Raw genomic sequence first — 18,018 nt, forward strand, 5'->3', positions numbered from 1 at the left:
CTAGAGCGGTCCCGGCCCACAGGTGACCCGCCTCTCCTGGCCTTAAGGCGAGCACTCCTCCTGCAGGAACTTAGTTCCCTCCGCCTCTCTGCCCTGAGCCTCTGCAGCTCAGGAGAGGCTGGAGGGTTACAGGACTCAGAGGCAACCTCACCTTCCCCTGACAGGGCTGGGAGAGGAGCACCTGCAGGCAATGGGTCCTCCATCACCTACGGAGCCAGAGCGGATTCAGCTGGTGTCTGCTCCTGAGGATCCAGCACAGGTGGGGGCCCTTCAGATTCAAGGCCCAGCCCCAGCTCAGCTGGCCCTGGAGGCGGGGACTCCCGTGCAGGCTGGGATTCCTCCGATTCAGCCTCTGAATCAGATTCCCAGGCCATCACAACTGTTTTCACTGCCAGGCATGAACTTTCAGCTCCATTGGTTAGTAGCAAAAGGAGATTAACCAAAGCAAGCGGAGGCAGCTGCCACCTGTTCATCTGCAGAAGATGGTCCTTGTTTCTTTTCTTGGATTTTATTGACTTTAGTGCCTTGGAAACTGGGCCCCTTGGTATAAATTCTTAATCAGGCAAAGGGTTAGAGATGGGTTATTATTATTTTTCTTTTGACTTCCTTTATCCTGTATCTGGCCTCCTTATTTACTTCTTCTAAGCTGTTTCCTTTATGAATAATTATTAAGATTTTTCTGATTATAACTTTTATAGTCTTCTATTTGGTTGTTTGTCTTGTTGTACATTATGCTTATTGTATGTTATGTTCACGTTTAATGAGGGTGGATTTCTGTATTGGGGGCGGGTGGGGGGTTTATGTTGTAAATAAAATTTCTAATAAAAAGTTATTAAAAATAATAAAATAAAATAATAATTATTTTTCTTTTGAAAACAACACAGCCCAGCTACAGCCACTCTAGGGACTGCGCCATTCAAATGGGATTTATTTCTGAGTCCCCTATAAACAACTTGTGGAAGCTCTCTTTCTTTTCTTAAATGATGAGTTGATTTCCCCCCCTAAGCATCTAGTGATGAGCTAGGGCTGAGGTGGGGAGCCTCGGGGCTGGCGAGGGGTGTAATGTGGCCCTCCAGTTCTCCTTCTCTGGCCCATGGGACTCTTTCCAGTCTGCATCTCCTATCCCCAGTCCACACCTCAAACTGGTCCAGTTCTTCCACCTCCCCCTGTGCTTTTGGCATGCCTGAATGTGTCCTTGGGCAGTGATAGGGTACCTTGCTTGCCTGGGTGGTGTAAAGGACAGAGCGATGGGTCCAGGTGTATGTTGAAGCTCCTGCCTATTACTGTACAAAGCTAGGAATCATGCCAGTTGTTCCACCTACTCTACCCACCCTGGAAGGCCGCCCATGAAATAAAATTGCCCCCCAGGCTGGAACCCCCCCATTCCTGCTCTTCGTCTATCAACAGAAGGCTCTCCTCTCATTTCCCATAGATGGGGAAGTGAGCTGGGCGCCATTTTGAATCAAGATGGTGGAGCGAATCTTTCAAAGTCATACCGATTTTTTTACTTTCTTGGAATTCCTCAGCAAGGCATGAGGCGGCTAGGAGTGCATAAATGCTTTGCAGTTGCCATACAGTGGTACCTTGGGTTAAGAACTTAATTCGTTCTGGAGGTCCATTCTTAACCTGAAACTGTTCTTAACCTGAGGTACCACTTTAGCTAATGGGGCCTTCTGCTGCCGCCGGAGCACGATTTCTGTTCTCATCCTGAAGCAAAGTTCTTAACCCGAGGTACTATTTCTGGGATAGGGGAGTCTGTAACCTGAAGCATCTGTAACCTGAAGCGTTTGTAACCCGAGGTACCACAGTACTGGGAAGAGTCTGGTTCCCACTTTCCTATAAGTAGAGTTTAAGCACAGCACTTTCCCCCCCTTACCGGTTTATTATTTCCTCAATGCAATGGCAGCCACAAATGAAGAGATTCCTCCTCCCTCCCCACCCCCACCATTTTGAAATGGAAAAGAAGAGACACCTTCAAGATGAACCATTGAAAGGCTAAGGATCCAAACTATTTACAGTTCCAAGTCTGGCGAAATAAATAACACGCAGTCAAAGTTCGTCAGGAACAAAGCAGGCTCCGTGTCTGCACTGGCCAAGAGGAGATGGTGAGAATCGTCACACTGAGAAATGGTCGTTGGTGGAAAGAGGGAGGGCACAGAGTCTGTGCTGCTCTCTGAAGAGCAGGCCCAGAAAGTTCCGGAATATTTACAAGAGGGCGGAATTAAGAACTCTGGCACCTCAAGGGGAAGCAGCCAAGGGCAGGATGAACATCAAACAAGTTGGTCTTCTCCCTGCTCTCCATCTGAACCACACGCATAACAGGCTCCCAAACTGAGAGTCCATGAGTTATCAAGAGCGCACAAGTCTCATTCCCTCTTGCACGCTTTCTGTCCTTTTCAGAATCCACAGAGTTTGCAATATCAACAATGGAGGTGACATGAAAACAGAGGTCCTTCCACCAGCTTGTAGCATCTGGGTAAGCGTCAACAGACCCTGGCAGTGGAGTCTCCCTGTCCAAGCTGCTCAGAAGACCCCCTGGGGATGTCACCACCCAGCCTGGAAAGGGCAAGCCTAGTTAGGAAGGGCATATTATTCACCCATTCCAGGTCAAAGAACCTGGTGAATCGTCTTTCCTCCAACCAGCAGATGCTCCCAACACCACGAAATGGAACATCTCTCCTTTCTTTTTTTGATGGGAGGGATTGCTTGGTGGTTGAAGGTGGGGAGAGAGCACATGAGATGTAACTGATTCAAAAGCAGTGTGCAAACCACTGCTTGTCACTTCAGGAGGGGCCACAGCTTACTGGGAGCGCATGTGCTCTGCATGCAGAAAATCAATCCCTGGTATCTCCAGTTGAAAGTGTCCCCAGGCAGCAGAGCCCAGAGAGCCTCTTGCTGAGACCTTGAAGAGTTTCTGGCCATCAGAGTTGTCAATTATGGCACTTCCTGGACCGATGGTTTCCTCCCCCAAGCAGAATAGAAGACAACCTTTTCCAGGAGTGCCTTTGGGGACCCAGTTAAAGCTTCAGATATATAACCAACAGAGCATTCAGGATGATCCCATGCTGTCTCTGGAGTTGAGATGGCCTTCTGGCTTCTGAAGTTTAACTGGAGAGAGAGGCTTAGTCGGCTGCGTCATGTCCAGGGAGCATCTCTCTGATCAAATGATTCCTTCTCTCCCATGAAAGAACTTGGCAGATGGGGTCACAACACCTGCTCCTTTCGCCCATTGGCTCATTCTGCATCTGTTGGTTGAGAGCTGCAAAGGCGGGCTCTCTCTTATCCACCATGCACTGAGATTCCACTGCATTCACAAGCGCTCCAACAACACTCAGAACTTAAAGACTTGAGAAGAACCAAAGGGAGACTCCACCACCCAACCAGGCCTCTTCTCATCCTTCTGCTATTCCAGTGTTTTGTCCTGCTTTGGTTGACAGAAGAGTGTTCTGTCTTAAAAAAAAAAAATGCACACACAGAACTTCACACCTGTTACCCTTAATCCAAAGTCCTGGCTGGTGCCTCTCCCATTGCTTTGTGTCCCACCCATTTGGTCCCTCGGTCATTCCCGTCCGGGTCTCAAACCAGAGACAAGTCGGCTTGGAAGCTGGAGCAGCGCCTGCTCTTGGGGCTGCACTTGGTCAGCATGGAGATTTGGGTGCTGAAGTTGGTCCCGTTGCTGCCCATGGAGGGGTGGTGATATTTCATGTCGGAGCCCAGGAACCTCTCCATGTGCCACCTTCGCCACTTCCGCTTCAGTTCGGCTTGGACCTAAAGAAAGGGAGCAAGGAAAGGGAGAGGGCAGATGAACTGGGGAAGGGAGAAAGAAGGAGGTCTTCTGGATTTGTGGGTGTGCTTTGTGGTGAAGGGACAGGTTACCCAAACCTGAATGTGCAGCTCCCAAACCTGAATGTGCAGCTACCCAAACCAGGCCCCAATAACTCCCAAATTCCTTCTTCAAGGATCCATTAGCTAAAATCCATTAACTTGAGCTGTATAAAACAGGACCCAGCTGTGCAAACAAAGCCGTCTCCTTTATCAGTCCATGAAGGCTTAATGATGGATGGCCTTGTCAGTTCCGAGTGGAGACGGGATGGCAGATCTGGGGCTTATCTTGTAGGTTGTATTCTGACCACTCTGACGCACAGACCTTGCAAGACAAGCTGTCAGCCCCCGCTCCCGGAGACAGCGCCAGGAGTACCCCTATAGTTGGGTGACCTTCTTGCCCCAAGATAAGCACACAGGAACAGGAATATCTGTTTATGCTCAAGGATGTCAACTTACATGTACAAACTGACGAGGCTGGATTCCTGGGGAGGGGGGGAAAGGGGGGGCCTAAAGGGGATATATACTGTATGTAACTTCTCTTTCAGGGTGCTTGCTGTGAACTGATCACGCAGTGCCTTTCTGCTGCTCCAGAAAGCAGAAATAATAAACTCTTTCTCTGACCCAACCTCGGTGTCTGATTGACTCCTTCCTCCCTTCCGGGAGCAACGCAGACCCAACCAATGGGAAAGGTCTGAAAGGCTACAGTGGAGCTCTTCTAGGCTGAGAGCCAGGGTGGTGTGGCGGGTCAAGGGCTGGACCAGGACTTGGAAGACCGGGGTTCGAGTCCCCAATCACCCATGAAGGTCACTAGGTGACCTTGGGGGCCATCACTGCCTCTCAGCTTAACCTACTTCACAGGGTTGTTGCTCTTTGAGCTCCTTGGAGAAAAAGGTGGGATATAAATGCAACTGATAAAACAAATACAGCCGTACCTTGGTTTTCGAACAGCTTAGTTCTTGAACGTTTTGGCTCCCAAACGCCACAAACCCGGAAGTGACTGTTCCGGTTTGTGAACTATTCCCCCCCCCCCAATTTTTTATTTAATTTTCCAAATTTATAACAAATACAACACAACACAAAAAAACAAAACAAAACATATAAAAAGAACAAACAAGCATATAAGATTTCTTCCAATCAAAAATCCAAATTAATTTCCATTATTAAATGACTTCCTCGAATCCTTCCAAACTGATTTTCATTAAATCTCATTTTAGCAATTTTCCAATATTCACTTTCTAATATAATTAACTAGTTCAAATTACTAACTTCCTTTCTTTACATCGTAATCTCAATCCATAGTATTATACAATTCATACTAAACCAATTTAGTACTTGCAAGTCCTTCCACTTATGTGGAATTGCGAACTATTTTTGGAAGCCAAATGTCCGATGGGGCTTCTGAACGACTGCAGGAGCTTCCTGCAGACAATCAGAAGCTGCGCTTTGGTTTCTGAATGTTTTGGAAGTCGAATGGACTTCTGGAACAGATTCCGTTCGACTTCCAAGGTACGACTGTATTTGCATTCATCATGGGGATGATGGAAATCCTTGCTGCATTTTGCAGCCATGTGAATCTTGCTTACCACAAATTGCATTTCACCACCCAAAATATCTGTCTTTCTCTAAATCTCCAGCCCTTCCTTCCTTCCTTCCTTCCTTCCTTCCTTCCTTCCTTCCTTCCTTCCTTCCTTCCTTCCTTCCTCTCTCCCCCCTCTCTCATTCCCTCTTTTCCCCTTTATTACTTTTTCAATCTCCCTCACACCCACTCTTTTCTTCTTTCTTTTTCTACATTACTTACTTTCCTTCTTTCCTCCCTTCTAAATATATCCTGCCCTTCGTCTGAAGGCTCCAGGGCAAGTTACAGCAATAGGTAAATAAAACCATCAATAATAAAAGAGAGATTTAAAACCAGCAAAATGATAGTGTTTTTTGTTTTTTTAAAAGAATACCTATTAGTTTTCTGCAGTCTTCTGCCAGGCTTTCAAATGTAGACTGCAGAAAACTGACAGGTATTTCTTTTTTTTAAAAAAAATCTATTATTTTGCTGGTTTTAAATCTCTCTTTTATTTGCTGGTTCTAAATCTCCCTTTTATTATTGATTCTTTTATTTGCCTATTGCCGCAACTTGCCCTGGGGCCTTCAGACAAAGGGCAGGATAGAAGTAGAGACCTCTTAAGCCATGGAGCAAAGGCAGGGGAACTTGCTCAATGATGGAGAGTATTCATTAAGAGAGGGGGTTTAAAACACCCAAAGGATTTTTTGAAGCAGAAGGGGAAATGGCATAGCAGTGCCCAACCTAACAGTTCAGTTGAGGGAGCAGCTGCCATGTGGCTCACCCCCTCTTCTGAACAGTTTCCATTCAAGACCCTGTTGGGGTATTCACTCAAACAGTTAAGAATTGAAGTACTGTTTTGGGGGGACAGGGGGCAGGCAGGTGTGGAGGATGTCAGGGGCTCGTCCTACTCTCGAGTAGGACCCTGGCAGAGACACATGCCCGACTGGCAGGTTCTCTCCCTCCTGGTCGATCGTTCGGGAGCTTCAAAAGCTTTCTTCTGCCCGAACATCACAGCGACCGATGCCAACAGACACAGGCACACTTAGGGATCCACAGAGCCTTCGCAGCTTGCGTAACAGACCTCAGCAACTCAGCATTTTGGCTAATCTCCACACACAGAGCACTGCAACATGGCTCCCTCTCTCTCTAGCATCAGGCAGCAAAGAGAAAAAGGACAAAGGACAATAGTCCCACTTCACGGAACACAGTAACGCAAACATCCTGCACCGTCACTTCCCACTCTGTGGAGTCAAAACATATACAGTCATGTGATAGACAAAAATCCCATGACTGCAGTCACGGAGCAGGAATTCCAGCAGAGGACTCCCTGGTCCTGAATGGGGTAACTGTGCCCCTGAAGGACCAGGTGCGCAGCCTGGGAGTCATTCTGGACTCACAGCTGTCCATGGGGAGCAGGTCAATTCTGTGTCCAGGGCAGCTGTTTACCAGCTCCATCTGGTACGTGGCTGAGACCCTACCTGCCCGCAGACTGTCTAGCCAGAGTGGCACATGCTCTGGTTATCTCCTGGTTGGACTACTGCAATGTGCTCTACGTGGGGCTACCTTTGAAGGTGACTCAGAAACTACAATTAATCCAGAATGCGGCAGCTAGACTGGTGACTGGGAGCAGCCGCCGAGACCATATAACACCAGTCCTGAAAGACCTACATTGGCTCCCAGTACGTTTCTGAGCACAATTCAAAGTGTTGGTGCTGACCTTTAAAGCCCTAAACGGCCTCAGGCCAGTAGACCTGAAGGAGCGTCTTAACCCCATCTTTCAGCCCAGACACTGAGGTCCAGCACCGAGGGCCTTCTGGCGGTTCTCTCCAGGCAGAACCAGGCAGAGGGCCTTCTCGGTAGTGGCGCCTGCCCTGTGGAATGCCCTTCCATCAGATGTCAAGGAAATAAACAACTATAGTGGTACCTCAAGTTAAGAACTTAATTTGTTCTGGAGGTCTGTTTAACCTGAAACTGTTCTTAACCTGAAGCACCACTTTAGCTAATGGAGCCTCCCGCTGCTGCCACGTGATTTCTGTTCTCATCCTGAAGCAAAGTTCTTAACCTGAGGTACTATTTCTGGGTTAGTGGAGTCTGAAACCTGAAGCAACTGTAACCCGAGGTACCACTGTATCTGACTTTTAGAACAGTGTTTCCCAACCTTTTTTGGGCAAAGGCACACTTGTTTCATGAAAAAAATCTCGAGGCACACCACCATGCCAGATGGGGAAAAGTCACTTTTTACTTATGTAAAAAAAAATAAAAAAATAGTAACAGCATAGAAGGTAATGGTTATCTCTTTGATGTCTGATGGGAGGGCATTCCACAGGGCGGGCGCCACTACCGAGAAGGCCCTCTGCCTGGTTCCCTGTAACCTCACTTTTCACAGTGAGGGAATTGCCAGAAGGCCCTTGGCACTGGATCTCAGTGTCTGGGCTGAACGATGGTGGCGGAGACGCTACTTCAGGTATACTGGACCGAAACCGCTTAGGGCTTTAAAGGTCAGCACCAACACTTTGAATTGTGCTCGGAAAGGTACTGGGAGCCAATGTAGGTCTTTCAAGACTGTCGTTACGTGGTCTCGGCGGCAGGTAGCAGCGCTCACAGCTTACGGACTGCACCGTGTAACAGGTGTCTGGCCCAGCAGCCTAAGGCGGACAAGCCACTGAAACAGGCATTCAGAATCCATTCATTTCATAAAACCTGCAGGGCTCAATCTCTGTGTTTGTGTATGTGTGTGTTTCTGTTTTGCCCAAGGGTCTGGGGGTGGGAGAGAGCTCTTTAGCATGATGCTTTTAAAACAATTAAATTATCAACAAACAAACCTGATGATACGAATAGCAACGTCAGGTGCTACGGGGGGGGGGGGGGGGGGAGAGAAGGGGGCCTACTCAGAAGTAAATACTGCGTCCAGGCGCAATTAGCGCTGATTTAAGGTGCACCAAGACTGCCTAAAAACCTCACCAAAGATATGCAACAAAGCGCTTCGTTGCAGAGGGGAGAGTTTGTGCACCGTGGAGGCTGGAGGGCTTCTATTCTACATGCGGGGGTTGGGGGGGCGAGGAAAATGTGCTCCGTGGTGGGGCGGGGAAGGCAAAGTTGCAAAAGCGCCCTGCTCCTTCTTCCGCGGAGGGAAACGCTCCTGCGGAGGCGAGAGGCAGCGAGGAGGCGACGAGGTGAGGCTTTTGTGAGGTAGGGAGAGGAAAGACGGGGGAGGGAACCCAAGGAGGATTTGCACGAGAGGGAATGAAGGGGAAACGCGCCTCCCACGTGGAGCACTTTTCCCCGGGAAATGCACGGTGTGGGGTCGTGGCTGATCCGTGCTGCGCGCTCGCGTCGTGCGGCCCAAAGTGCTGCAGGATCGCCAATGCAAGACCCCCTTTTAAAACCTCCCCCTCCCCCAGCTCTGGAAAAAAAGGGGGAAGGGGATGGCGTCGGCGTCGGGGTGCGGAGGCTGCCCGTGCCCGGCCAGGCGTCGGTGGCGGTGTCAGCGCTGCTGCAGTGGCTGCTCCTCCTGCGAGCAGTGAGTGGAGCGCAGCCGCAGCGGCGGCGGGGGGCGTGCGCGCGCTAGGGCGCAAGGCTGGCGGTGGCGGCGGGGAGCCCGGCGGAGGAAGGAACTTGTCCCTTCCCTCTGGACTCGCGCCCCCCGCAGATGTTGCGCCCGGTGCGACTGGCACCTCTGGCACCCCCCACGCTACGCCACTACTCCCACGGCACACTAGGCAACGTCCGGTGGCACACTAGTGTGCCGCGGAACACCGGTTGGGAAACACTGTTTTAGAAGACATCTGAAGGCAGCCGTGTTTAGGGAAGTTTTTAATGTTTTATCATGTTAATATTCTGTTGGGAGACGCTGAGAGTGACTGGGGAAACCCTGCCAGATGGGCGGGGTAATAATAATAATAATAATAATAATAATAATAATAATAATTGCACAGGGGGTAATCTGGGGCAGCATCTGACAGCCCTGCCCCACTGAACATCTCCATATCCATGTATTAGGAGGAACGTCAGTAGAGGGGAACCTGATGTATGCAGGTAAGTCTCCTCTAACGTATAGAACCCTGAATGAATAGCTGGCCTGAGTTCCAGTTCACAATTGGGAGCCTCTGTGTGTGTTTAGCAGAAATATCTATCTATTGAAGGCCTCCCCAATGTATGGAGGTCAGAGGCCAGCAGGTGCAGCTCCTCCTTCTCCATCATGCAATTCTTAATCTTGGGAGTGAACACACAATAGGCCTCATGTGACTTTAAGAATTGCTGCCTGGGTTTGCTTATTTTCCTCTTCCCTCCTCCTCCCTTTTTCCTTCTGTGCTGTGCCTTTTAGATCATAAATCTACAGGCATGGGCTTGTTTCGTTTTAAATCTGTGTATAGCATCCAGTAAATTCTAGGCACTTTTACGAAACAACGGCAATGTTGCTCTCATTCGGCCTACGTTCCTTGTTCTGTGAAACTAAAATTTCTTAAACGAACCACATATCAAAAGACAGCAGTAATTATTAAAAGTCCTCAGAGGTTTGGAGAGCCATTGCAACTTGTCTCAGCAGCTCTTTGGGGGTGGGGATTCCCTTGTAGTGATGAATATCTGACCTCAGTTTGGCTTTGGCCCTCATGTATATTTCGTTCCAACATCTGAGAAATACTTATTTTTCCATTGTTAAACGATGCGTCATAATTTGTTAAGCTCTGCATTATGCATTACGGTGCAAGAATAAGGAGCAAATTCAATTAAATTTGATCGATGAATTAGTTGGCGGAGCAGCAAAAAGACAGGTCATTAATGAACTAAACGTTATTTAATCGCTTGGCAGCCCCAGTAATGCTTGTTCCCTTTGCAAATATCATGGCTGATCTTACCTCTCCATTGAGGAAGCAGTACAAGACAGCCACCACAAAGCCCTAGAAAAGGGGGAAGGGGGAAAAGAAAAGAAGAGACAACATAGATTTTTATTTCATTGCCTTTGTTTTAGGGACATATTTAAATGTGTAGCCTCACCCCCAGATCCCAAAGGCTAGGGAAGAGTTTGTATCAACCCCAATGGAACATTCCGTTCAAACTCTTCCCAGACAAGAGAGAAAGAGCAAAAAAAGTCAAAGTTTCATGTCAAGAACAGAGCAGAATCTCTTGCTTAATATAAGCACTGGATCACCCCAGCAATACCCACAAAGACATCCAATCTTGGGCATTGTGCATAGCTGTCAAGCGTCCCTTATTTGGCGGGACAGTCCCTTATCCCAGCGCCATGTCCCGCTGCTCTCCCTTATTGATGATGTCCCTTAAATAAGCTACTGAAGGTAATGGAGCCCTTTCTATGTCTAGCTGAGCTTTGTCAAAAACAAATTGTTGCTGTTTTTTTGTGTTGAATATATGCAATGTGGTAATTTATGGACCTAATAGGTATCTAAAGCCATTTGCACGCAACAAAATATGTATTTTATCAAAGTAATTGTTGATCCCTTATTTTGGCTGCTGATCCCTTATTTTAGAGGCTGCTGATCCCTTACTTTCAAATCTGTAAGTTGACAGCTATGGCATTGTGGGAGATACAAAATGGTGGCCAGGATCACAACTGCTGATGCAGATGCAGTAAAAATATATATCTTAGAATAAAGAAGAAGCTATTTTGTTGCTAATTGTGAGATCTCTTCCATAAGAGACATGGTGAAAAATTCCCCTCCATGAAAATAATGCAAAAAATTCTCACTTCCGCATATCACCAATCCTGCTAACCATCTTCTTCCCCAATTCACAGTTGCAAGAGACTGGTCTAGGGGGCACCACTGGAAATGGTTTCCCATAGCGGGCATTTGGTTGACCACTATGGTAAGTGCGTCGCTAGACCAGACAGGCCTTTCTTAAGACTGTGCCCCAGAATCCCCTGCAATGCGTCATGGTTCTGTGGCAGACAGTAAGGTGATAAGGACATTGGAAGCCACTGTCCCACACTGAGGCCACACTAAGCAGAAGGAGGAGGTGCAGGAAACTGCCAAAGGCACCCTTGGAGCTCACCGATGTCCAGGTGGGGACAGACGCGGAGTATGAATGAAATTGCCATCGTTCCTGTGAGATCCAGCCTTGCAGCAGCGGGAAGTGGCTTACCTGAAAGGATCCCAGCACAAGTTCGAAGACCAGCTTCATCTCCAGCAGCTTTGATTTGTCGGGGAAGAGGGCGAAGATGGTGTAGTGGATGCCGAAGAGCGGGATCAGCAGTAAGGTGGATTTTGCAAGTCTCCTGGCAGGAGGGAGAAGAACAGAGAGAGATGGGCGCACAGGATGGAGGAAGACCTGAAGATCTAGAACTGAACTGCATGCCCAGGCTTGCGGAGAGCTGCCCGAAGCCCGGGGTGCGCAGCGACGCGCTCCCCGGACTTCGGACAGCAGGCAGCTGTCCGCAACCCTGCAGAGCCTGGCAGGAACTCCCACCAGGCTCCGCAGGCTTGCGGATAGCTTCCTGAAGCCTGGAGAGTGAGAGGGGTCAGTGCGCACCGACCCTTCTCACTCTCCAGGCTTCATGGAAAGCCTGCATTCGCTCCATAGGACACACACACTTTCCCCCTTCATTTTTGGAGGGGAAAAAGTGCGTCCTATAGAGCGAAAAATACGGTAATCAATATATCCTCTCCTACTATCCACAACATTCCCACAAAGATTCCCCTTCTGCAAGGGATGCGGCCAGAGAGTCAGAGTGGAAAAAGAAGAAGATGACGATTTTGGATTTGATATCCTGCTTTATCACTACACTAAGGAGTCTCAAAGCAGCTAACAATCTCCCTTCCCTTCCTCCCCCACACTCTGTGAGGTGAGTGAGGCTGAGAGACTTCAGAAAAGTGTGACTAGCCCAGGGTCACCCTGCAGCTGCATGTGGAGGAGCAAGGAAGCGAAGCCGGTTCACCAGATTACAAGTCTACCGCTCTTAACCACTACATCACACTGGCTCTATAAGAGAGAGACCTGCCTTTAGGTCTGGCCCCAGAACACCACACCAACTAGAAGCAATCCCAGACTGAGCCTTAAGAAGAACTGCAACTCCACCAGGGGGGTTGGCACCATCCTCAGTGAGAAACCACATCCAGGATCATAGAGATGGTAGGGACCCTGTAAGTTATCTAGTCCAACCCCTTGCAATGCAGCAATCTCAGCTAAAGCATCCATGAGAGGTGGCCATCCAACCTCTGCTTCCAAACCTCCAAGGAAGGAGAGTCCGCCACCTTCCGATGGAGTTCGTTCCACTGTCAAACAGAACTTGCTGTCAGAAAGTTCTTCCTAATGTTTAGTCAGCTAAAGGGACAGAGCTTGCCTCAACGGCCACTGACTTGGATGAAGCTTCTGGGCTGGAGTCTTCTAAGTCAGAGGAAGACAATGTGATCTTCTCAGGCCAGAGAGATCTAGGAGAACGTGCTCCATTTTGCACTGGGGTCCCTTGAGCAGTGGGGACATCCAGGGCTGGCTCTGAAAGCAATAACTCCTCTCAGTCCATGGTCTCAGTCCCCCAAAGATGGAGAGCTAGATCATGAGATCATGACAGACAGAAAACATTTGATGGGGAGTGGTGCCAACTGTAAGCTCTTCAGGGCAGGGAGCTGATATATATAGTTTTGATGCTCTTATTACACCCAGAGGTACAATATTTTATCCAAGAGTGCTATAAAAACAACAGACTAACTGCAAGTTAATGCTGGATGTGGATGGGTGTCAGAAAAATGGCAGCCACATATTTAGCTCCTCATCCATGAATGTACTTTGCGTTGTGACTTCACAATATTTTGCGTTTAGCTCAGTCGGTAGAGCCTAGGACGCCTTAATCTCAGGTCATGGGTTTGAGCACCACACTGGGCAAAAGATTCCTGCATAGCAGGGGGTTGGACTAGATGTCCCTTGTGGTCCCTTCCAGCTCTACAGTTCTATGATTCTATTCTTCCGCCATCTCTTGCTACTTGCGGTCAACGGACTCCAGCCCTCCTTCATAAAACACCTCTCTTCTTCTGTCATTCTGGCAGATCTGGGGCTGAGAATGCGCCTCTGTTCTGTTTCTGGCTGAATTATTTGTAGTTCTGAGGATTAACTGAGGACAACTTCCTTCCACCAGCACTACTTAATTTGTAAAGGTGCTTGGCTGATGAATATCTAATGCTGGTCTAGTTAGACTTGCAGAGTTCCTGATGAGCTCTGCTAAGAGAGTGGCATTCGCATCCGTTATGACGCTGCCCTGATTGGGGACATCTTTCCATATGCTGATTTAATCAGAGCTCCTTGGAGAAGGGACATCTTGAATTGGAAATGAGAAGAAGCCGCAAATGTTCAGCAGGGCGTAAGAGAAGACAGAGGGGCCAGAATAGTGTAGCACTGAAGCTGTCAGAAAAGGTTCACGGGGATTGGGGCTCAGAGGCAACCGTGATGCTCAAACCATGGCTAAGGAGCTGGATACAGCCCTCTAGGTCCCTCTGTGTGGCTCCTAAGGTAAAGGGACCCCTGACCATTAGGTCCAGTCGTGGCCGACTCTTGGGCTGCGGCGCTCATCTCGCTTTACTGGCCGAGGGAGCCGGCGTACAGCTTCCCGGTCCTGTGGCCAGCATGACTAAGCCGCTTCTGGCAAACCAGAGCAGTGCACGGAAACACCGTTTACCTTCCCGCCGGAGCGGTCCCTATTTATCTATTTGCACTTTGTGACGTGCTTTCAAACTGCTAGGTTGGCAGGAGCAGGGACCGAGCAACGGGAGCGCACCCCGTTGCAGGGATTCGAACTGCCGACCTTCTGATCGGCAAGTCCTAGGCTCTGTGGTTTAACTCACAGCGCCACCCTGTGTGGCTCCTGGGAGTCTGCAATTCAAAGTGTTGGTGCTGACCTTTAAAGCCCTAAACGGCCTCGGTCCAGTATACCTGAAGGAGCGTCTTCACCTCCATCGTTCTGCCCGGACACTGAGGTCCAGTGCTGAGGGCCTTCTGGCAGTTCCCTCGCTGCAAGAAGCCAAGTTACAGGGAACCAGGCAGAGGGCCTTCTCGGTAGTGGCACCCGCCCTGTGGAACGCCCTCCCACCAGATGTCAAAGAGAAAAATAACTACCAAACTTTTAGAAGACATCTGAAGGCAGCCCTGTTTAGGGAAGCTTTTAACGTTTAATAGGTAACAGTAAAGGTACCCCTGCCCGTACGGGCCAGTCTTGCCAGACTCTAGGGTTGTGCGCTCATCTCACTCTATAGGCCGGGAGCCAGCGCTGTCCGCAGACACTTCCGGGTCACGTGGCCAGCGTGACAAGCTGCATCTGGCAAGCCAGCGCAGCACAGGGAACGCCGTTTACCTTCCCGCTAGTAACCGGTCCCTATTTATCTACTTGCACCCGGGAGTGCTTTCGAACTGCTAGGTTGGCAGGCGCTGGGACCGAACGATGGGAGCGCACCCCGCCGCTGGGATTCGAACTGCCGACCTTTCGATCGGCAAGTCCTAGGCGCTGAGGCTTTAACCCACAGCGCCACCCGCGTCCCAACGTTTAATAGGTTATTGTATTTTAGTGTTTTGTTGGAAGCTGCCCAGAGTGGCTGGGAAAACCCAGCCAGATGGGCGGGGTATAAATAATAAATTATTATTATAATATATATTATTATTAAGCCCTCATTGGACCTGCACCCATAACAAGAGCGGAATGCAACACGAGGTATGACTTTATTTGGGACACTGTTACTGATGCAGTAATGTAGCGAGCCTCTTAACTCGTCTCTGTGATAACTGACAAAATGAATCCTCTCCCTTTTTTTGCAATAGGAGCTGCCTTCAGACAGCATACCTGCTTGCCAATATTCTTGATAGCAAGACCAACACAAACATCAGCCTGGCAAGGAAACACTCAATGAGCGGGGCAGTTCCCTGAAGTCCTCGTTTCAGGAACTGCCAATGGATTCCAGGAGCTGCTTACTCTAATTTCTCCAGGTGCGATGGCTTCAGATCAGCCTGGCGCTTCCAAGAAAGTTTCTGAACAGAAACGCCTTGGCTTCTGCTTCCTGGAAACTTGTTATCAAGTGAAGGTGCAAATGTAAGAAGATCCTTGGTAGATCAGGCCCAAGACCCATCTGGATCAGCATCAAACTACAAGAAAGAAGATTCCACCTAAACATTAGGAAGAACTTCCTGACAGTAAGAGCTGTTCGACAGTGGAATTTGCTGCCAAGGAGTGTGGTGGAGTCTCCTTCTTTGGAGGTCTTTAAGCAGAGGCTTGACAACCATATGTCAGGAGTGCTCTGATGGTGTTTCCTGCTTGGCAGGGGGTTGGACTCGATGGCCCCTGTGGTCTATTCCAACTCTATGATTCTATGATTCCTGTTCTCACAGGGGCCACCAAATTCCTGGCCGAAACCCACAAGCAGGACGGGGGTACGACAACACTCTCCCCACCTGTGGTTTCCAGCAACTAGCATACAGAAGCATTGCTGCGTCCAAAATGGAGGCAGATCATAGCTGTCATGGCTAGTAGCCACTCAGGGCCGCATTTAGGTTTGATGCGGCCCCAAGCTACTGAAGGTAATGGGGCCCTTTATATGTCCAGCTGTCCTTTGTCAACAACAAATTATCGCTGTTTTTTGTCTTGAATAGGGACGCGGGTGGCGCTGTGGGTTAAACCGCAGAGCCTAGGACTTGCTGATCAGAAGGTCAGCGGTTCAAATCCCTGTGACGGGGTGAGCTCCCGTTGCTCGGTCCCTGCTCCTACTAACCTCGCAGTTCGAAAGCACCTCAAAGTGCAAGTAGATAAATAGGTACTGCTCCGGCGGGAACGTAAACGGCGTTTCCGTGTGCTGCTCTGGTTCGCCAGAAGTGGCTTAGTCATGACCCGGAAGCTGTACGCCGGCTTCCTTGGCCAATAAAGCGAGATGAGCACCGCAACCCCAGAGTCGGCCACGACTGGACCTAATGGTCAGGGGTCCCTTTACCCTTTACCTTTTATATGCTATATGGTAATTTATGGACCTAATAGGTATCTAAAGCCATTTGCACATGTAGAATGTAGGTATCCTATATATAGAAATGAGTAAACCAGTGATATTTTAGGGAGCAGGCTAGCAGGAGGGGCCTATGACTTACATCATAGGAGCCTACCCAACACAAAACACTGTTGCTGGATGTAGGTTTTATTTTATTTGTTCTTTATCTTATATTTTGGAAATGTACATCCAGTTGTTTTTCCTTTAAATATTTTTTGGGCCCCCAAGGGAGTGGGGCCCTAAGCTATAGCTTGTTTAGCTTATAAGTAAATCCAGCACTGTAGCCACTGGTATGTTGGTATGTGAGCATCTAATCTTGAGTTTCCATTTCTTTCTGCAGCAGAGTTCCTTTTACAGAAAAGCTTTACTGCATCTTTTACTTCTTTACAACATCAGCAGCATTCCAGCTATCTCTTAGTGAAATTCCCACTATAGGAATACACACAATTTGGTCCTGCTTCTTAGAGTCTTTATTACCGTATTTTCCCATCTATAAGACGCCCCCTATTTGGGGGGACTCCGGTTTAAGGAAATGGGGGGAGATGGCCCCCGTGTATAAGATGCCCCCAAATTTTGTACATTATTTCTTAGGGGGGAAACCTAGTCTTATACACAGAAAAATACAGTATTTACAAAACTTTACACTGGTCCTAAATAAATAAACAAATAACGTAACATAATTTTTTCCTCTTTTAGCCACGCAGGCCAGAGAGACCTAATGCTGACTCATTCACATGCTCATTTACACTGACCCAGACTGGGTCGACCACATGCCCTAATAAGGACACCTGTTGCTGGGGAAATTTTCCGTCGCCTAGCAACTTGTTCAAGACCGTTTCCAAGCTTCTTCTAGAATATTCCAACATGGCAGCCCTCTCCTCCATGGATTGGTCTAATTCTCTTTCGAAGCCATCCAAAGTTGATAGGACAACGCATTTCTGAGCGCCCTTGCTCCATAGCTCAGACTCCATTTTAAACTGGACTAAAGTATGCCTTTGTAACTGGATTGTCATTTTAAGCCTGCCTGAACGAAGTTGCTGCATCTGTTACTCTTCAACCAGTATTCTGAGTGAATAAATATTATTGTTACTTTTTGCAAGGTTGTCTGTGTGATTATTGTTTTCAGGGAGGGGGGGGGAAGGGGAAAATATCGGGAGAATCTGGTGAGCCTTAAAGCAACCTGGATTACTTAAACGAAAAGGCTAAAACTAGCCTACCAAAGCTTCCCTTTGTAAGCTGCAAAGGGATGCAGTCTGCTGAACTCACAAATGTGAGGAAGGAAGGATAATATCTACTAAATGTACCGTCTCCTAGCATCTATAAATGTCCTTATAGATGTGAGGATAAAACAGGGTGGGAGGAGAACCATGAATGCCACATTGAGGTTCTATCTAACCTCAGGAAATGCAAAAAAAAATATCATTTTTTGAGCTGCAAAGTAAATTCAGACTTACGAATACTGGCTTGTATCATTTCGTCCGACATCTGGAGAGTGAAGTTTCTGAACCAGGATCCGGATGATGCAAATAAAGAGGACGAAATTTATCTGTGGGGGAGAGAAATCGAGAAACAAAATTAGAAAAAGGAGACAGGAAAGTTCAGTTCCCTTTCTGCCAAACGGAGTCAACAAACATGACTAAACCGCCACGAGGTGATACGGGGTTAGCTCTT

General features: G+C 48.3%; 1 protein-coding gene across 1 annotated transcript in view; it reads right to left on the minus strand.

Moving 5' to 3' along the window:
- Nucleotides 1-1,987: 1,987 nt before the first annotated feature.
- The window catches only part of VIPR1 (vasoactive intestinal peptide receptor 1), a 110,714-nt gene continuing 94,683 nt past the window's right edge, over nucleotides 1,988-18,018 (minus strand). Inside the window, exons 10-13 of the mRNA XM_028750867.2 lie at nucleotides 17,802-17,893; nucleotides 11,480-11,612; nucleotides 10,237-10,278; nucleotides 1,988-3,768 (exon numbers count right to left, since the gene is read on the minus strand). Coding sequence (XP_028606700.1) covers nucleotides 3,577-3,768; nucleotides 10,237-10,278; nucleotides 11,480-11,612; nucleotides 17,802-17,893 — 459 coding nt within the window. The 3' untranslated portion in view covers nucleotides 1,988-3,576. The remainder of the gene's footprint in view (nucleotides 3,769-10,236; nucleotides 10,279-11,479; nucleotides 11,613-17,801; nucleotides 17,894-18,018) is intronic.

The sequence above is a fragment of the Podarcis muralis genome, chromosome 12 (genome assembly GCF_964188315.1).
Source record: "Podarcis muralis chromosome 12, rPodMur119.hap1.1, whole genome shotgun sequence".
In the NCBI taxonomy this organism is placed as follows: domain Eukaryota; kingdom Metazoa; phylum Chordata; class Lepidosauria; order Squamata; family Lacertidae; genus Podarcis; species Podarcis muralis.